Genomic DNA, 18,351 nt, shown 5'->3' with positions numbered 1-18,351 from the left:
GTAGACATGAAGAACTCCATTCTAGTTCTGGGAGGGGGTCCCTGCCCCGCGTCCAAGAGAAAGGAATGAGAGAGGTTGAGATTGTCCTGCGCATATCTTCATCTGTGTTTATTTATATCCTTTACAAGAAACCAGTAAAGGCATTATCTTCACTTCTTTACAAAATTCAAAGTGACGTCTACTCATTTTATGTGTCCATGTTCTGCCTGCATGTATGCGCATGTGCCACAGGCGTGCCTGGTGCTCTTGGAGGTCAGAGGGCATCAGATCCCCCTGGAATTGGAGTTACAGATGGTTGTGAAGTGCTAACTGGGTGCTGGCAATCCTAGGTCTTCTGCAAGAGCAACACATGCTCTTAACCACTGAGCCATCAGTGACTCTCCACCCTCAGCTCATTTAGCCATCCGCACAAACAAAACAAGCCTAAAGCGGGAACCCTAACTCTCTCAGAAACCCGGAAGGCGCACGCTTGTGACTATGTCACAAATGAAGGCAACCCTGTGGGACTGAGCCCTCAACCTGTAGCATCTATGCCGTCTCCCAGAAGACAGCATCCGAATTAAAGAGAATGAAATAGGAACACAGGGTCCTTAGTGTGCCTAGTGCAGAATGGACTGTTGTGGGGAAATCCCCACACACTGAGGTTACCACAGGAACCATCCATGTTGAGAATACAGTAAAATAAATAGGCTCTGTGTTTGTTTTTACTTTCTTTCATTTTTTATCTACCCAGTACTACTCTTCCAATTTTGCTGATTATGAAATTAGGTGTGGAATAATAACTGGCTTGCCTAACGCCTCTTAGGTAATAAGGCTGAATATGTGACTTAAAGTATATCTCTTCTTAAGTTCATCTGTACACATTTTACTTGTGTGGCCTATTTGGAGGCAATATTTCCTCCCATAAGATTTCACTTTATCATATTTTATCAAAACTTTATTCTTAGGACATAATCCCAACAATTAGAAGAGTGTGCAAGAGAATTACAAATCTGACCAGCTTTGGATACACAGTGAGCCTTGTCTCAGAAAGAAAAATGGAAGTAAAGACAGTAAGGAAATTTAAAAATGCATACATATATAATTCTAATCACACATGCATGTGCACACACATGTATATGTACACATATGTACACACCATTCATGCAGTCCTTCAAAAAACATTAAGGGCAATGAAACTACATTTAACATTCTTTTTTTTGGGGGGGGGTGTTTTGAGACAGGGTTTCTCTGTGGCTTTGGAGCCTGTCCTGGAACTAGCTCTTGTAGACCAGGCTGGCCTCAAACTCATAGAGATCCGCCTGCCTCTGCCTCCCGCGTGCTGGGATTAAAGGCGTGCACCACTACTGCCTGGCTACATTTAAGATTCTAAAAATTGTTTTGTTAAAGATCTATTCTACTAATTTATGTATGTGGGCACACAGGAGGTTGGAAGAGGTCGAGATACTTCTTGTTGCTGGAGTGACAGGAACCAGTGGGCTGGTGAGTGTGGGGCTCTGGGATCTGAACCCAGGCCTCTGTGACAGAACAGCCAGTACTCTCTCTCAGCTGCAGCACCACTGTCTTTCCAGTCCAAGACTCCAAGGGTTCTAATTGTCTGCCTGAGTCTTGCTTCTGCAGTAGTTACTCAATGCTCATTATGTGATAAAGACTAAACAAATAAATAAAATACGGATCAATGATAGACACATGAACAGTGAGAATGAACATTACATTTCTTTTTAGTTTTAGCCCAGAAAAAAAAGGGGGAGTGGAACAGTTGAAAATGTATGCCCAATTTTGAATGAAAAAAATAAAATTATTTCTAAGTTTCTCAGAGTTCCTTAAGAACTAAAAGCAGTTGGGGCTGGATAGACGGCTCAGTGCTACAATGCCAAGCACTGATGAGCCAAGTCTGATAACCCGAGTTCCGTATCTGGATGCCATGGCGGAAGGAGAGAACTGACTGACTCCTACAGGTTGTCTTCTGACTGTCGTATGTCCATGTACACAATGAACAACTACATGTCTAAAAAGGAATCAGAAGCAAAATTCGCTACCCTAGCTGGAAGGACTACACAACTTGAATGTATCAGTGGCACTGGGGAAGTATTCACATTTGGGAGGTGATCTGGAACCTCATTCTTGGGTTTGGTCAAAGAGCAAAACTTCCTTGAACTGAAAGTGACTGAATGCTGAGTTCTCACTCAATAGTCACCAAGCTAAGCATGAACAGAAACTCAAGAGTCTCAGAATACCCAAAGCAAAGTTTCATGGAGTGTACTGAAATCATCTGCCCGTAAAATACTGCAGCGGCAGACAGAACACAGGGATGCTCACCTAAAGCTCCCACTCTTGGTGGCCATTTGTTAATATTTTAAAGAATTATCTTTATTTATAAGTATGTGTCCATGAGTCTGTGTGTGTGTGCCGCAAGTGTCCATGTCCATGACAACCAGCAGAGGGCGGCAGATCCCCTGGCGCTGAAATTACAAATGGTTGTGTGCTGGGATCCAAACCCAGGTCCTCCAGAGGAGCAGCAGGTGTTCTCAGCACCCAGCCGCCTCTTTAGCCCCAGAGCGGCCATTCTTACAGGACTTGGACTGCTCTGATACAGGCTCTCACATGTAGCCCTAGAGCCCCTCGTCTCTGGCCTAAGTGCTGGGATGACAGCCATGATCTATCACGCCTGGATTCAAGGACTCCCAAGGAAACATCAAATCCTGGTTTCTTCCTCAAAGAATATCTGTCATTGTTTACATACTTTGGTACACTTCTGGACTACAATCCATCTTTTGGTTTATAAATAAAACCAGTAAGAGAAACATTTTGAACTTAAACTTCAGCGCAAGGCTCCGGATACTTGGCCTTGCTCTCTGCCTTCTCATCTGTGCTAACAAACTCCTCAGTGCTGGATAGGAGGTGGATGATGGCACAGAGATGCCTGGGATAGATACGTCAGGCCTCTGGGTCCCATTTCCAGTCCCTTACAGCAGGCAAACAGAGCCTTTCAGTGCTTACTGCTGCCCAGCAGGGCTGTGTCTTACTGGGTTGTTTTTTACCTGTGCATATGAACATGTAGAGGCCAGAGTTACACGTTGCTTGTCTTCCTCATTCTCCTTCCTATTTTTTGAGATATGATCTCTCATTGAACTTGGGTGCACTCTGATTGGTTAGGCTGGCTGGCCAGCAAGTAGGAAGGAGGGGTCCTCTTGTCCCGCCTCCTTGGCACTGAGGTAATGGGTGGGCATGCCCCACTGCCTGCAGTTCTCAGCACAGGTCTGCAGAGCTGTGCAGCAAGTCCTGTGCTGACTGAGCCACCCCCAGCCACCACTGCCACTCTTCTTCAGCTTCTACAGCAAGTGGTGTCACTTAGCAGTCCTCATCCTAAGTGCTCTCTCTGCATCTCCTGCAACTGCTTAGGTGACGAAGTATCTTGTCATCATTTTCAGGAAGTGTGTATATATTTAGGAAATACTCAAAATGTAATTTCTCATGAAAAAATAAAACTAATATTGATCAAAACCTATTAGCAACAGAGACCAAATATAACCTTTCTTAATTCTTTCCTGCTTCAGCTTTGACAAGTACTGTCTGATTTTGTAAATTTTTTGTTTTAGTTAATAACAAACAGTCCAATGGTATATAGCACTTGCTTAGCAAGTTGGAGGCCCTAAACTTCAATCTCTAGCAATACACACACACACACACACACACACACACACACACACACACAGACACGACACACAGACACAGACAACACACACACACAGACATACACACATGCACACACTCAGATAAGCCAAGGGCAAGACATATTCAAATTCTAATTATGAATATAATTTCAGAGCCATGAGCAATGTTAGTAAACCTCGAAGGCCTACATAATGCTTACTCTACACATTAATTTTATAAATAATGTAAGCTGGAAGTATTCATATGGCCAGCCAACAGTCATACTACAAAACAATGAAATAAGACTAAGTTCCAGATGACTGGACTGACACATACCCAGGTAATGCTCATGTACTTGAATAACTTCACAGAGCCCAGGGTCTTCTGAATCCAAAGGCAAAATTCCTAAAAATTAAAGTGAGAAGTTTAAGGAGGAAGAAACGCCCCGAATGAATTCATTCCTGATGAGCTATGTTCATGTAAATTCTGTACAGTGAAGTCACAGGGAAGATTCCTGAAGTTACCAGGAAGGGAAAGAAGCATGAACACTGGGACACTAATGACACCTCTTTTCTTTCTCTCCTTTGCCACTCCTGAGTGATAGTAAAGATGATGGCTTCTGTCACACAGCCAACCTGGCGTGTTGTGATGCCCCTTTCCATAGTTTTGCTTCACAGGATGCCCTGGTGTGACGTCAACAGAATCCCATTTTCCTGGAGGCTAGCCAACTTCTCACTCTGCTCTCTTACAAAAGTAAACTTGAGCAACACAGTGTGTCATTCATTTCTTGGGTAAAACAAAAATGGAAGAATAGAATCAGTAGTTCTTGAAAATACAAGTCAGAGCCCATGAAAGCCGCAGACACCTTCCCACACATCTGATCTCCAACGGCATTTCCCAAGGCTTGGAAGGACACTTTCTATGAAGATGTGGACTGTTTCTGAGACAGTTACAAAAGTGACGCTCTACATGTGTTTCAGGACCGTCTGGGATGCAAGCATGAACAGATGTTTATGACATTCTTTCAGTAACTATGGATTTAAGAATAACAAATTGCTTCAAGTTAATTTTTAGTTTTACAAAAGTAGCAGAGAGCTCTCTAGAGTTCAAACTGGGGTGGAGAACAGAGGTTCTACACGGCCCACTCCATCAGCGATCTTCAAGCCCAAGCCTCTGACTCTAGAAATTTCAGTCTGGTCAGACAGTGGAGACCAAGTAGGAAAGCCGGGAATCAAGGTGAACGTGAGGTCTTCCCATTTTCTATCTGCGTTAACTCCTTGACAACCAGACCTAGGCAGGCTTGAGGTGTTCTCCTAACTGAGGTCAAACTCTCAGTCTTCTTCACCAATGGATACTTGAGAGCAAATTTCAAAAGTCAGGAAAAATTTTATTTTTGGAATGTTAGGATTGAACCTTAGGCCTTGTACATGCTATACCTCCAGCCAAAGAAAAGCATTTTTGTCTGAAGTAAGTTGAACATTAATAATTATACAGAAAAACAGATGAGATGATAATAAGATACAGGGCTTGAAATAGGACTTGTGAACTACAACTTACCCACTACTTCATCATCTGGTTGAAAGAATGATACCTTACTGCCAACTAAAGAGCAAAAAAAGGTAAGTGTTAACATCACACAATTACTAAATTTAATTCCTTTATTTAAATATCTTTATTTTACTGTGTGTATGGGTGTGTTAGCCTCGTGTATTTCTGTGTACCTTGTGCATGCTTGGTGCCTATGGAAGTCAAAGAGGGCATTAGATTTCCTGGAACGGCGTTACAGAGCATTGTGAGCCACCATGTGGGTTCTGGGGATCAAACCTGGGCCCTGCAGAAGAGCAGCCAGTGTACCCAACCACTGAGCTGCCTCCCCAGTCCCCCTAAATTTAATTTTTATTAACTGTTAAAACAAATGAAAAAGCCAGACACAGTGAGTAACACCTGTAATCCCAGCACATAGGAGATGGAGTCAGGAGGCTCAAGAGTTTAGGGTCATCCTTGGCTACATGTCCAATTAAAGCCCAGCCTAGGCTACATGAGACCCTTTTCCACAAAAAGTCAAATAAAAATTTAAAGACATGAAATCATTGACTGGATTGTAGAGATTCACTCAAAGAGCCAAGAACGTGTAAGGTGGCACACATCAGGTCTTGTTTCTCTAGAAAACATGAGGCTCACGGGTGTTGACGCTGAAGGAAATGCCATTTCTGTGTTGCTGTCACTGTGGCTGACTTTCAGGAGACAGCACAAAGAAAAACAACACGTTCTGTGGCTTCTGATGACTGTTCTCTCCACCTCTGCCCTCACACCTTGTGGGGCACATCTGTCATCATCTAAGTGGGAGGATCTCAGACACACAATAGGGAATTTCAATAAGTCACATGTTCTTCTGACAGGGCAGGAGGGATGGCTCAGCAGTTAGGATCACTTGTGTTCTTGCAGAGGATCAGGATTCGGTTCTCAGCACCCACAAGAAGGCTCACACTGTCTGTAGCTGCAGTGTCAGGGGATCTGATGCCCTCTCTGTCCTCTACAGGTGTACACACATCCATGTGGACACACACTCATTACAAAACAACAAAAACTACACTTAGAAAATGAATTCTGGCCGGGCGTTGGTGACGCACGCCTGTAATCCCAGCACTCGGGAGGCAGAGGCAGGCGATCACTGTGAGTTCGAGGCCAGCCTGGTCTCCAGAGCGAGTGCCAGGATAGGCTCCAAAGCTACACAGAGAAACCCTGTCTCGAAAACCAAAAAAAAAAAAAAAAAAAAAAAAAAAAAAAAAAAAAGAAAATGAATTCTGATTGGCATCCACAAAGTTCTTGAAACTTTTTAAAATTATTATTATCATTATTGTGTGTGTACCCGAGTACCTGCCATGGCAAACACATGGGAGTTAGTTGCTTTGCAAGCAGAGAATGGACTTAGGTTCGGTTTGTGTAGTAAAGTGCTCTTACTGGCTGAACCATCTCTTTGGCCCAGTTCTGGGCACTTGGAACTATGGTGATATGATACTGTTTCTATCTTCTACCACAAATGTGTGCATGCACATACACACACACCTGCCAAAAGTCAACTCATTTGTTGTACTTTTGTCCTAAGAGTTATAAGATGAAATGGCAAGAAAACAGTCCAATGCTGTTGACTGCCTTGTGCTCAGAAACTTTCTATAAGCCTTATAGTACATTTATAGTACATCTTATGGTGTATTTATATTAAACCTTATAGTATACCTTATGGTAGGTATACTGTATAGTATATTTATAGTATACCTTATAGTACACCCTAAGTATACCTTATAGTATACCTTACGGTATATCTTATAGTATAACTTATAGTACACCTTATGGTGTATTTATAGTATATCTTATAGTATATTTACAGTATACCTTAAGGTATATCTTACAGTACACCTTATAGTATACCTTATGGTATACCTTGTAGTGCACCTTATAGTATGTTTATGGTATCCTTTATGGTATACCTTGCAGTATAGTTATAGTATCCCTTATAGTATATTAATAGTATATCTTATAATATACCTTAAGGTATATCTTATAGTACACTTTATAATATATGTTATGGTACACCTTGTAGTATACCTTTTATGGTATACCTTGTAGTAAACCTTATAGTATATTTATAGTACACCTTATAGTATCCCTTACAATATATTTACAGTATACCTTATAGTATATTGATAGTATGCCTCATAGTGTACGGCATTATTCTCCTAATCTACAGACAAGAAAACTAAAGTAAAATGGCTCCAGAACTCATCTATTGGTACTGAGCAAGTGACTCTAAGTCAGCAAATCTGTTCTCCCTTGCTTGCTCTCTTTGGGGACCCACTGTGCCATTACCTGCAGTCTCCTGGCTCCTGGCTCACTGAGTCTTTCCTCTGCTCTCATGGTGGTTTACATTCTCCTGGGATCACCTGGTTGCTTTCTCTAGCTTCTTTCACAACTCTTTATTACACTGTCCCTGGAACACGGGGATTCCAAAGGTTCCTCTTTATGAATACTGGCTCCCTGGCTCACTCATCAACTCTGGTTTTGTTTTTTTAATCTACACACTGATACTTCTCAAATGGAATTATTTCCTGCATAGGACTCTCACCCTCCAGAATCAACTCATGCAACTGCTCACTAGGTATTACAAGTGAGACATATCCACCTCCCTGGACCTCAACTAGAGTAAGTCTGAACTCTTGATTATGTCATTTACAGCTCTCACCTCTTCTGATTCCACTGAGGTCAATCAATTATTAACTGTGGCTGACTTCATTTCCTCAATATTTTCCAGTCAGTCCCTCCTCTCTGTCACACTGTCCAGCTCATGGACATTGTTATCTCTTGTGTTGCTCTATGACCCATGCTACCAGTCCTCTTGACTAGGAAGTGGTTTGCCTCAAATCTACCCTTTAACAGCTAACCTAATAATCTCATTTGTAATGCTCACCAAGCATCTGGCTGGCTCTGGTCAACCCTCCTGTTTGTTTCTTTCTGAGAACAAGATTGTTTTCAAATATTCTTTTGTTCACTATCTTTTATTCTCTTACATTTGCAGAATAATTTTCTTTTTTTCTGCCAGCAGTAATGACAGAACCCATGGCCCTGAGTTTGCCAGGTAAGCACTTTCCCACTGAGGTATACACTCAGCCTTGACATTATCCCTTTATACAGTGTTTGTAAACAAGTCCAAGTTAAGTCCAAGTCTAAGTCAGCTGTGGAGCAACATGGACATAACCATCAGCAACTACACTGAATTAAGTTTTCAAAGTTTGCCTTAAGTCAACCATTTAAAAGTAAAGTAGTTTATTCATCTAAAAATCAGAATTGCCATTTCTAAGGAGAAACAACCAGTGAGGTTTTTTCTGATCACCCTAAAGTATTTTTTTTTTTAGTAAATAATTTTAGCATATAGAACAGGAACCCTAAGTATCTGAAAAGTTTGTTTATGCAGCTAGCCAATATTTAGTAGCAGGTGTTGATGATCCATGTATGTGTACCCTTAGTGCACATACGATGACATTAACCAATTTGGGGTAGAGTGTGTTTGAATTTTACTTGTGATTTTAATGCTAAACAAATGATACTTTCACTATCTGCATGATCTTCATCTCCCCAGACTGCAGGAAAAACATAACTAGATGAGCATTAAGTTCACTGGCTGCTCGGTGAGCACGTGCTTACCTATTCTACATTTAAAAGACAATGCCTGTCCTCAAGAGTTACCAATAAGGAAGACAAATCATTATAAAAGCTCTACGGAAGCCATGTGTTGGTGGCGCACGCCTTTAATCCCAGCACTCGGGAGGCAGAGGCAGTTGGATCTCTGTGAGCTCAAGGCCAGCCTGGTCTCCAGAATGAGTTCCAGGACAAGGGTTATGCAGAGAAACCCTCTCTCAAAAAACAAAACAAATGATAAGACATCATGTATTGGTAACTTTATTAGCTATTGCAAACGTCTTGTAGAAAATACAGATGATACTTACCATCTAACACAATTCCAGCAACTTCTCTTCCAACAGGGAAGAAATCTTTTTCCATCTTCATTTCTGCCAGAAGCTAAATCATAATGGAAGCTGTCAGCAATGCACTACTATAATCCCAACACTTGCCTCAACCCCAGCATGCAGGAGACAGGCTGGTCTGAGCAACAGTGGCTTCTCATGACCAGCTCGGGCTGCACAGAGAGATGGTGTGTTAAAAACCAAACCAACAGCAAACCAACTGACCAACCAACCAAAACACAAACAAACAAACAATAAAAACCCATCTCTTACTTCTGAGAAAGTGGCAACAACAACAAAAGCCCTCACGCCACAGAAACAGCAAAAATGATTCACTTTTGGAATTACATAAAGCAAACAACTTCACAAACCCCTTCTTCCAGAGCGGGAACCATGTTGCTGAGGCACTAGACACAAGGCTGAGGCATGGGTGTTATCGTTCAAACCAGCAGGACATGCTTCCCATTTTTCTCTGACAAGAGGAAGGGAAGGGAAGGTACACCCCCAAACAATTCTCGTTGCCTAAACACTGCTTCCCTGTCACCTATTCAAGAAAGGTGAGTGGAGGGCAGAGAGAGCACTGCTAAACAGGGAGATGTGGAGGGGGGGAGAGAGAGCGCACTTACACAGCTGAACAAGGTGTGGCCAAGCCTCACACCCTTTGAGGATCACCGCGCTGGACTGGCATGGGCCCCCAGTGGGTAGGGCTTGGCTAGCATGCAGAAAGCCCTGAGCTCCACCCCAGCACCACTCGAAAACCAAGCATGGTGGCACAAGTGGCCATCTTGACGGTCAGAATCTACGTTAAGGCCAGTCTGGGTATATAAGAGAGAGTCTGTCTTAAAAAAGAGGAGGGTATCTGGATTTTCCCCCAGTTTTGGGTCAAGGCTCAGTGTTTGTAGGAAAGTTGTCAAATGATTCCAGACTTACTTGGTAAGTGCAGGGCTTTTTGGGTTGGGTTGTTTCCTTGTTTTAAAATACTGATTTATTTTTATTTTATGTGTGTGAGTATTTGCCTGCATGTATGTAAAGGTACCACATGAGTGCCTGGTGCCTACAAAGGTCAGGGTCAGGGTTGGATGCCCTGAAACTGGAGTTATAATTGTTTGTGAGCTCCTATGTGGGTGCTGGGAACTGACCCCAGGTGCTTTCCAAGGACAACAGATACTATTGAGGGCTGAGGCAACTCTCCAGCCTGCCATTATTTTTCAATTAAAAATCAAACAACAACAACAAAAAGCCCTCTTAGACGTATACTGACTTTCCAGAAATTTCTCTTTTAGTGTGGAACTTCACAGTTTTCCTAGGATGTCCATACATGACTTTCTTGTGGAAACACTGGGGATTTTACTCTCTCTCTCCCTCTTTCTCGTGTGAGTAGTGGTACTGGGGGCAGATCAGAGTTTGTGCATGCTCAGATGGCACTCTGCCATTGAGCCCTTTCTTTTCCTTTGTGCTGTTTTTAGTTATAACCATGGCTTTAGCAATGGCCTTCCGAATCTTTCGTTTACCATACTCATTTTCTTACATTAGTGTGTCTTCATAACCGTCATGCTTAACGGTAGCTAAGAGTTCAGTTTTGGTTTTGTTTGTTTTTGTTTGGTTTCTCGACACAAGGTTTCTCTGGTAGCCCTGGCTATCCTGGAACTCGCTCTGTAGACCAGGCTGGCCTCAAAGTCACAGAGATCCGCCTGCCTCGGCTGGGAGTAAAGGTGTGCACCATTACTGCCTGCCTGTAATAGTTAATTCAACTGCTATGTGTCATTTCTTCCTGTGAGTGGAAGGCAGAGTGCTTGCCTAGCATTCCCAAGGTTCAGTCCTCAACAGCACCATGACCAGAATCTGTGCAAGCCTCATAAAGTTTAATAGTAACTGACTGGACAGCATCTCCACTGAGCAGGCACACATTAGATACCACCAGGCTTTTAGTCACGGACATCTGAAACATGTGCCAAAATCAATGTTCTTGTCTGTATTCCTTCTTGTTGCAGACTAAATGGGCTCTTCTCACACTGCCTGACATGCTTCTAGCCCCGACCCCAATGTGACTATGTTTGAAGACAGAGACTTTAAGAAAGGAACTAATGTTAAATGAGGTTGTGAGCGTAGACTCCAATCCAGCAGGACTGGGGACCTAGGATAACAGTGACACCAGGAGCGGGCACACACAGAGGAAATGCCATGTGAGCAAGGAGGTCATTCACAAACCATGAAGAACAGACCTGAGGCCTGCCTGCTGTACACTGACTTTTCCCCTTCAAATCTGGGTAAAGTTTTAGTTGTTCAAGTCAAAAGGCCAAAGAAAAACCACAATTAAACAAACAGCAACAAAACTCCCAAAACAAAAACAGGAGAAAAATCTGGATCTAGAGGAACACACCTATAATCTAGTACCTGAGAGACTGAGGCAGGAAGACTATAAGTCTAAGGCCAGCCTGGGCTACAATAGTAAGGCCAGCCTGGGCTATATAGTGAGAACCTGTCTCACTACAAGACCTGAAAACACTTATCATGGCATGTTTTATCATGGCATGTTTAACCATTTATTCACCATTTAAAGACTTTTTTTTCTTTTAAGACAAGGTTTCACAGTGTGGTCATGGCTGACTGGGAACCAGCTATGAAGACCAGACCTGCCTCAAACTCTCAGAGGTCTGCCTCCTGGGTGCTGGACTTATGTGCTACCATGACTGGGCCAAAGACAACTGTTTTCTTTTTTGACATAGTATTTCTCTGTGTAGTCCTGTCTGTTCTGGAACTCGCCCTATAGACCAGGCTGGCCTGGAACTTAAGTTAAGGCCAGCCTGGTCTACAAAGAGAGTCTAGGACAGTTAGGATTTATTATACAGAGAAACCTGCCTTGAAAAACAAAACAAATATTATACATATTATATATATGAATATATGAAATATTTGTTCTAGTTCAGTTTCTTTTTTAATAATTTATTCTTTTAAATTTCATTTTACAAAAAAGTAAAGAAAATTTATTTTTTTAAATAAAAAAAATATAAAAAAATAAATTTCATTTTACATTCCAACCACAGTTCTCCCTCCTACGCTTCCTCTCGTCCCCCCTTGCTTCCCCATGAGCCCACCCCCAGTCCACTCCTCTTCATAGGAAAGGGCTCCCATGAGGAGTCAACAAAGTCTGGCACAATAGGTTGGGGCAGGGCCAGGCCCCTCTCCCATGCATTAAGACTGAGCATGGCATCCCACCATAGGGAATGGGCTCCAACAAGCCAGCTCATGTACCAGGTTTGTATTGTGGTCCTACTACTGCCAGGGGCCCCTCTGATAGTCCAAGCTTCACAACTGTCTCCCACATATGGAGGGTCTAATTCGGTTCCCTTAGTTCAGTTTTTCTCATGAAAATAATTTCTTGGCGCTCAGAAATCAATTACCACTGTACATTATATATACTCTGGAATTCCCATTTGCCCTTTGGCCACAATGAAAGCACCAATACCTTTGTGTTTATCTGGCTCAGAGCACAAGCTTTAACTTGAAGTTTCACGAAGTTATCCTCTGTAACAGGGAGACTCTCCTAGAACAAATAAATGTTACACATTCAGATTGTGAAATGTCTATATGCATTTTTTTTTAATCAGAAGCAAGCTTGTTTTCCATGTCAATCCCAACTCCCTCTCCCTCCCCTCCTCCCCTGCCCTCCACCGATCCCCTATCCAGTCCCCTTTCTGCTCCTAGGGAGGGGGAGGCCTTCCATGGGGATCTTCAAAGTCTGTCCTATCATTTGGGGCAGGGCCTAGGCCCTCCCCGTGTGTCTAGGCTGAGAGAGTGTCCCTCTATGTGGAGAGATTTCCCAAAGTCCATTAGTGTACTAGGGATAAATATTGATTGATCTACTACCAGAGGCCCCATAGATTAACCAGACCTCCCAACTGACACCCATGTTCAGGGCATCTAGATCAGTCCTATGGTGGTTTCCCAGCTATCAGTCTGGGGTCCATGAGCTCCTCCTTGTTCGGGTCAGCTGTTTCTGTGGGTTTCACCAGCCTGGTCTTGGAAATGTCTATATATAATTGAAAAGATAAACTAATGCCGAATCTTATGATTAATAATTATCTAATAGTATGTGATAAAAAAGAAGAAAAATTAGGAGTGTAATTTTAAAAAGCTTTAATATCTTTATTTTAAAAGCACTCAAAGACCAACATGGATGAATGTAGGAACAAACTGGGCTTCATAGAATACAATGGCAAATAGTGTATTTTAACCTAAATAATTCTTTACAGTATACATACATCAGACAGCCTTTGCTAAACTCTGGAATTTCTCTCACGCTATGAATGAAATTCTTCAATGTTACTTGTACGTCTATTTGTTAACAACTACCCCAGAAGCTTCAGCACATCCCATAGTACTTTGCTGTCAAAACATTAACATAATGGAATTTAACGACCTCTTACACTCTAGTGATATAAAGGAACAAAGGCAAAAAATACTCCAAATTGAGGCATTCAGAGTTGTCCAACCATTAAATATAATATCACTTCTCCCAGACACCTGGATTCTGGACCACAAACTGCAGTGTGTCCTTAAGTGGCACACGGTCAGCTCTTGCACACCCCCCAACTACACTTCTACTTGCCACACACGACATCAGGGAAGCCACTTTACTAAATCTTGGATCTGTTGTTCAGTAATACAGATGAAGACAGTGATTTTGATGAATGTGTTAATTTTACCCAGAGAAAAGTTTTACTGAGATGCAATCAAACCTTAGATTCTTTTCCTGACTTTTCAGTGGTAGGAGTGAGCTGTCTGAGACATAGTCTTAGACTGCTCTAAACCACGCTGGAGTTAAGGAGCAACAAGAGAGGAAAAACACATCCTGTTCTCACTTATCACCCAGAGAAGCCAACAGAGAGCCCAGCACCGCTTTCACCCTGAAACCCACCGGGAGATGATTCTGGCTTGATGCAAACCTTATAAATAGTCACCACTACGTCTTAAAAGCTTAACGGATGAGGTACGTTTAGGAAGTGCCTCAATTTGTATAGAAAATAGATTTTCTGTCTCTTCCATTTAACAATACAGATATTTTCTATCATGTGGCTACAGTCAGAAAACCTGCTTTCTTACAGTATTCACATTGCTGGGGACAAACTTGTGAGCCTGTGGATGCTAGGCTAGAATGTGCACTGAGCCCCACGCTAACTCACCCGGGTCCATTTTGTATGTAACATGCAGGCTTGGAACTAGTTGGGTCTTCCCAGTATTTTCACAGCACAAACAATACAGCAGCTCCCTTTAAAGGCACTTCAGTTTTTAAATTATGTGTATACGTAAATATGGGTTTGGCACATGAGTGCAGTGCCAAGGAGGCCAGAGAAGGCGATGGATCCTCTGTAGCTGGACTTCCAAGTGACTGTGAGCTGCCTAACATGGGTGCTGGGAACTGAACCTGGGTCTTCAGCAAGAACAGTCTATGCTCGTATCCATGGAGCCATGTCTCAGTCTGTGTAGCAGCTCTTCTAAAACTACAGTTACACTGCAATACGAGCTCCATTTTCACATAAGGTCAAGGGAAAGTAAGACAGGGAGGTGGCTTAATAATAACTAATAATAACTAATAACTTAACTAATAACTCATTTAAAAGTGAGTCTGGGGTCCATGGATGGCTCTAGCAGGTAAAGTGTAAAGGTACTTGGCCCACAAAAGCGGTATGTGCGGGGGGTGGGGGGGGTGGGGGGGGTGGGGGGGGTGGGTGGGGGGGTGGGGGTGGGTGGGGGTGTCATATACGCGCTCGCACATGCACACACACACACACACACACACACACACACACACACACACACACTTTTAAAGTGCACTCTTACTGTAAAGGTTAGTGCTAACAGTTCTGACTAGACACAATGTAGACTCACTTGGGAGACAGGCCTCTGAGCGTCCCTGTGGGGAATTAATTACATTGATTGCATTTAAAGAGACGAGAAGACTAACCCAGGGTAGGTAGCCCCGTTCTCTGGCTGGGTCCTGGACAGGGTGAGAGAGGGAGCTGGACTGCAGCCTACAGTCATCCCTTGCCCTCTTGACACAATGTGACAAGCCGCCTCGCCCCTACTGTGACTTCCCTGTTATGGTAGACTCTAATCTGGACCTGAGAGTTAAATAAGTCCTTTCTCCCATAAGTTGCTTTTGTCTGAGCATTTTTTTTTAAATTTTTTTTTTTAAGATTTTATTTATTTATTATGTATACAGTCTTGTGCCTGCATGCCAGCAGAGGGCACCAGATCTCATTCAGAGCCACCATGTGGTTGCTGGGAATTGAACTCAGGACCTCTGGAAGCACAGTCAGTGCTCTTAACCGCTGAGCCATCTCTCCAGTCCAACAAATTCTTTTTTTTTTTTTTTTTTGGTTTTAGACAGGGTTTCTCTGTATAGCTTTGGAGCCTATCCTGGCACTTGCTCTGGAGACCAGGCTAGCCTCGAACTCACAGAGATCCGCCTGCCTCTGCCTCCCAAGTGTTGGGACTAAAGGCGTGCGCCACCAATGCCCAGTTTTGTCTGAGCATTTTATCACAGCAGCCAAAACCAAACAAAGACAATTATACATGGAAAGACATTATCTTATCTAATGATTAGATAATTTATTCTTACCCTTTCTTGAAATAGGAATGTTATTTCTTCATTTGTAGAGCTCTGTTGAAAATACAAGCCCTTCATAGTTACCTATAACAAACAAACAAATATAAGTTAAAAAAACAAAAACAAAAACAAAAACAAAAACAAAAAAACCAGTCTTCTTGGAGGCTGGAGACAGCTCAGTAGGAGAACTTACTGCTCTTCCAGGGTACCCAGGTTCAATTCCTAGCACCCATGTGGTAGTCTACAACCATCCTTAACTCCAGATCCAAGACATCAGAGGCTCTCTTCTGGCATCCTTGGGCACTAGGCATGCACGTGGTACACAGAAATAGATGCAGGCAAAATACCATACACAGAAAGCAAAAATTTAAAAAGTTTTTAAAAACGAAAATAAGTAAATAAATCAAGTGTGTTTGTCAGATGAGAACAAATGGGAAAAACTGTCCAGACAAGGAGAGAAAAAGCAACTATAAATGTAACCCGCAAGCAAGTAGGTGCAGACGATTCTTCTTCCATAAAACAAACAGGAGGCCTTGCCAGAGGCTCTGGCACATGCCTGGGCTCCCAACACTATGGTGGAAGAGGCTGATGATCCAGAGCTGAAGGCCAACTTGGGCTACACCATCTCACAAATAGAGGGGGAGATAGAGATGGACTAGGATGAGTACTACCACAGGTTCTTGCCGAAGAGTCGGGTTTCAGGCACTGTGGCACAAGCTGGACCCTGCATTCAGTAGGCTGAGGTAGCACCGCAAGCTTGAAGCTAGCCTGGGTTACATAGTCAGACGTTGTCTTAAAAGGAAAGAGAGGTTTCACTTTCCTTCTCAGTAACAAATATTATACATATTTAAAAGAGACCAATAACAATAAAAAGTCTTACAAGGGCCAGATAGGCAGGCCAAAAATGTTCAAAGGTAGCTTTAAAATGCTTTCAAACACTTAGCAAGGCAAGTATGCATGGCCAAGACCCTGGCTGAGATTATCATGTCTATTCTTCTACGGCAGCCTTGTTTTCATAATTCTCATCATATAGTTCATGCTGACCCCAAACTCAGGCTCCTTCTGCCTCAGTCTGCTAAAGGTTTGGATTACAGGGGTGTGCCACCATGTCCAAATCCTATAAGCTTTTTTAATTTTTATATTTTAAATAGGTTTTTAGAGATTTATTTATGTGTATGAGTGTTTTGTTGCACATATGTGTTTGTACTAAGTGTATGCCTTGCGCCTGAAGAGGCTAGAAGAGTCCCCTGGAAGTGAGTCACAGACGGTTGTGAGCCACCATGTGGGTGCTGGGAACCAGACAGAGTCCTCTGAAAGAGCAGTCAGTGTTCTTCACTGCTGAGCCATCTCTCCAGCCCACCCCACCCCCTTTTATTTTTTAACAAAAAATAAAGATTTTGGTTTCAATATACATTTGATGTGTATTGATGAACATGCATGTGTACACATGCATTTGGAGACCAGAGGCTGACACTGGGTATTTTCCTCTTTCCATCTTATTTATATTTTTGGAGACAGGGACTCACTATAAAGCTTTGGCTAGCTTTGAACTCAGAGATCCACTTGCTTCTGCTCCATGAGTATTGGGATTAAAGTTTTGAGCGATCACGTCCAGCCACCTTATTTTTTGAGGCAGGGTCTCCCACCAAACCGGGAGCTCATCAGTTCATCTAGACTGGATGGCCAGTGGCACAAGCCCTATCCTGTCACCTTGACACAGCTAAAGTCACCAGAGGGGAGGGAGCCTCAGGTAAGAAACTGCTTCTGGTCTACAGGCATAGCAAAGGATCATTAGGACTTGATATGCCATGCTTGGCTGATACCCTTGGGAGGCCTACCCTTTTTCTAAAGGGAAATGGAGGAGGAGTGAATCTGGGGGGAGAGCAGAGGTGGGAAGAGAGAGGAGGGAGGAGGAAACGGGGAGGGGACACTGCAGTTGGGGTATAATATATGAGAGAATAAAAAAAAAAAAAAAGAGGAATTGCTTCCATTAACATGGGGCTGTAGGCAAAACCATATGACATTTTCTTAATTAGTGATTGATGTGGGAGGGCCCAGTCCATTGTGGGTGGTGCAATCCCTAGGCTGGTGGGTCCTGGGATCTATAATAAAGCAGGTTGAGCCGGGCGTTGGTGGCTCACACCTTTAATCCCAGCACTCAGGGAGGCAGAGGCAGGTGGATCTCTGTGAGTTCGAGACCAGCCTGGTCTACAAGAGCTAGTTCCAAGACAGCCTCCAAAGCCAGAGGGAAACCCTGTCTTGAAAAACCAAAAAAAAAAAAAAAAAAACCAAAAACCAGGCAGAACAATCCAGGGGGAGCAAGACAGAGGACCACCCCTCCAAGGCCTCTGCATCAGCTCCCGCCTCCAGGTTCCTGTTCTGCTTGAGTTCCTGTCCTCACCATTTTTGATGATTATTCAAGTGTGAGTGAAACAAACCCTTTTCTCCCCAAGTTGCTTTTGGTCATGGTGTTTCATCACAGCAAGAGTAACCCTGACAGAAACATTCTTCTTAGATCCTCCTGTCCCCATCTCCCTGGTGCTGGAGTTACGGGTCTGGTGGCTATGT

At 43.0% G+C, this 18,351-nt stretch overlaps 1 protein-coding gene across 5 annotated transcripts in view; it reads right to left on the bottom strand.

The window, feature by feature from the left end:
- The window catches only part of Cryzl1 (crystallin zeta like 1), a 40,282-nt gene that overhangs the window by 12,288 nt on the left and 9,643 nt on the right, over positions 1–18,351 (bottom strand). For 4 of the 5 annotated variants that reach the window (XM_027415609.2, XM_035444315.1, XM_035444314.1 and 1 more), the window contains 5 exons: positions 15,796–15,867; positions 12,640–12,717; positions 9,156–9,228; positions 5,212–5,256; positions 3,991–4,059 (listed from right to left, as the gene is read on the bottom strand). In XM_027415609.2, the coding sequence (XP_027271410.1) occupies positions 3,991–4,059; positions 5,212–5,256; positions 9,156–9,228; positions 12,640–12,717; positions 15,796–15,861 (331 nt within the window). In that variant the 5' untranslated portion in view covers positions 15,862–15,867. Of the gene's footprint in view, positions 1–3,990; positions 4,060–5,211; positions 5,257–9,155; positions 9,229–12,639; positions 12,718–15,795; positions 15,868–15,976; positions 16,029–18,351 lie in introns of those variants that run through there. The other variant, XM_027415611.2, reaches the window with a different exon arrangement.

This window comes from Cricetulus griseus, chromosome 4 (assembly GCF_003668045.3).
Source record: "Cricetulus griseus strain 17A/GY chromosome 4, alternate assembly CriGri-PICRH-1.0, whole genome shotgun sequence".
NCBI lineage: Eukaryota > Metazoa > Chordata > Mammalia > Rodentia > Cricetidae > Cricetulus > Cricetulus griseus.
This window is presented reverse-complemented; position numbering and strand designations above follow the sequence as displayed.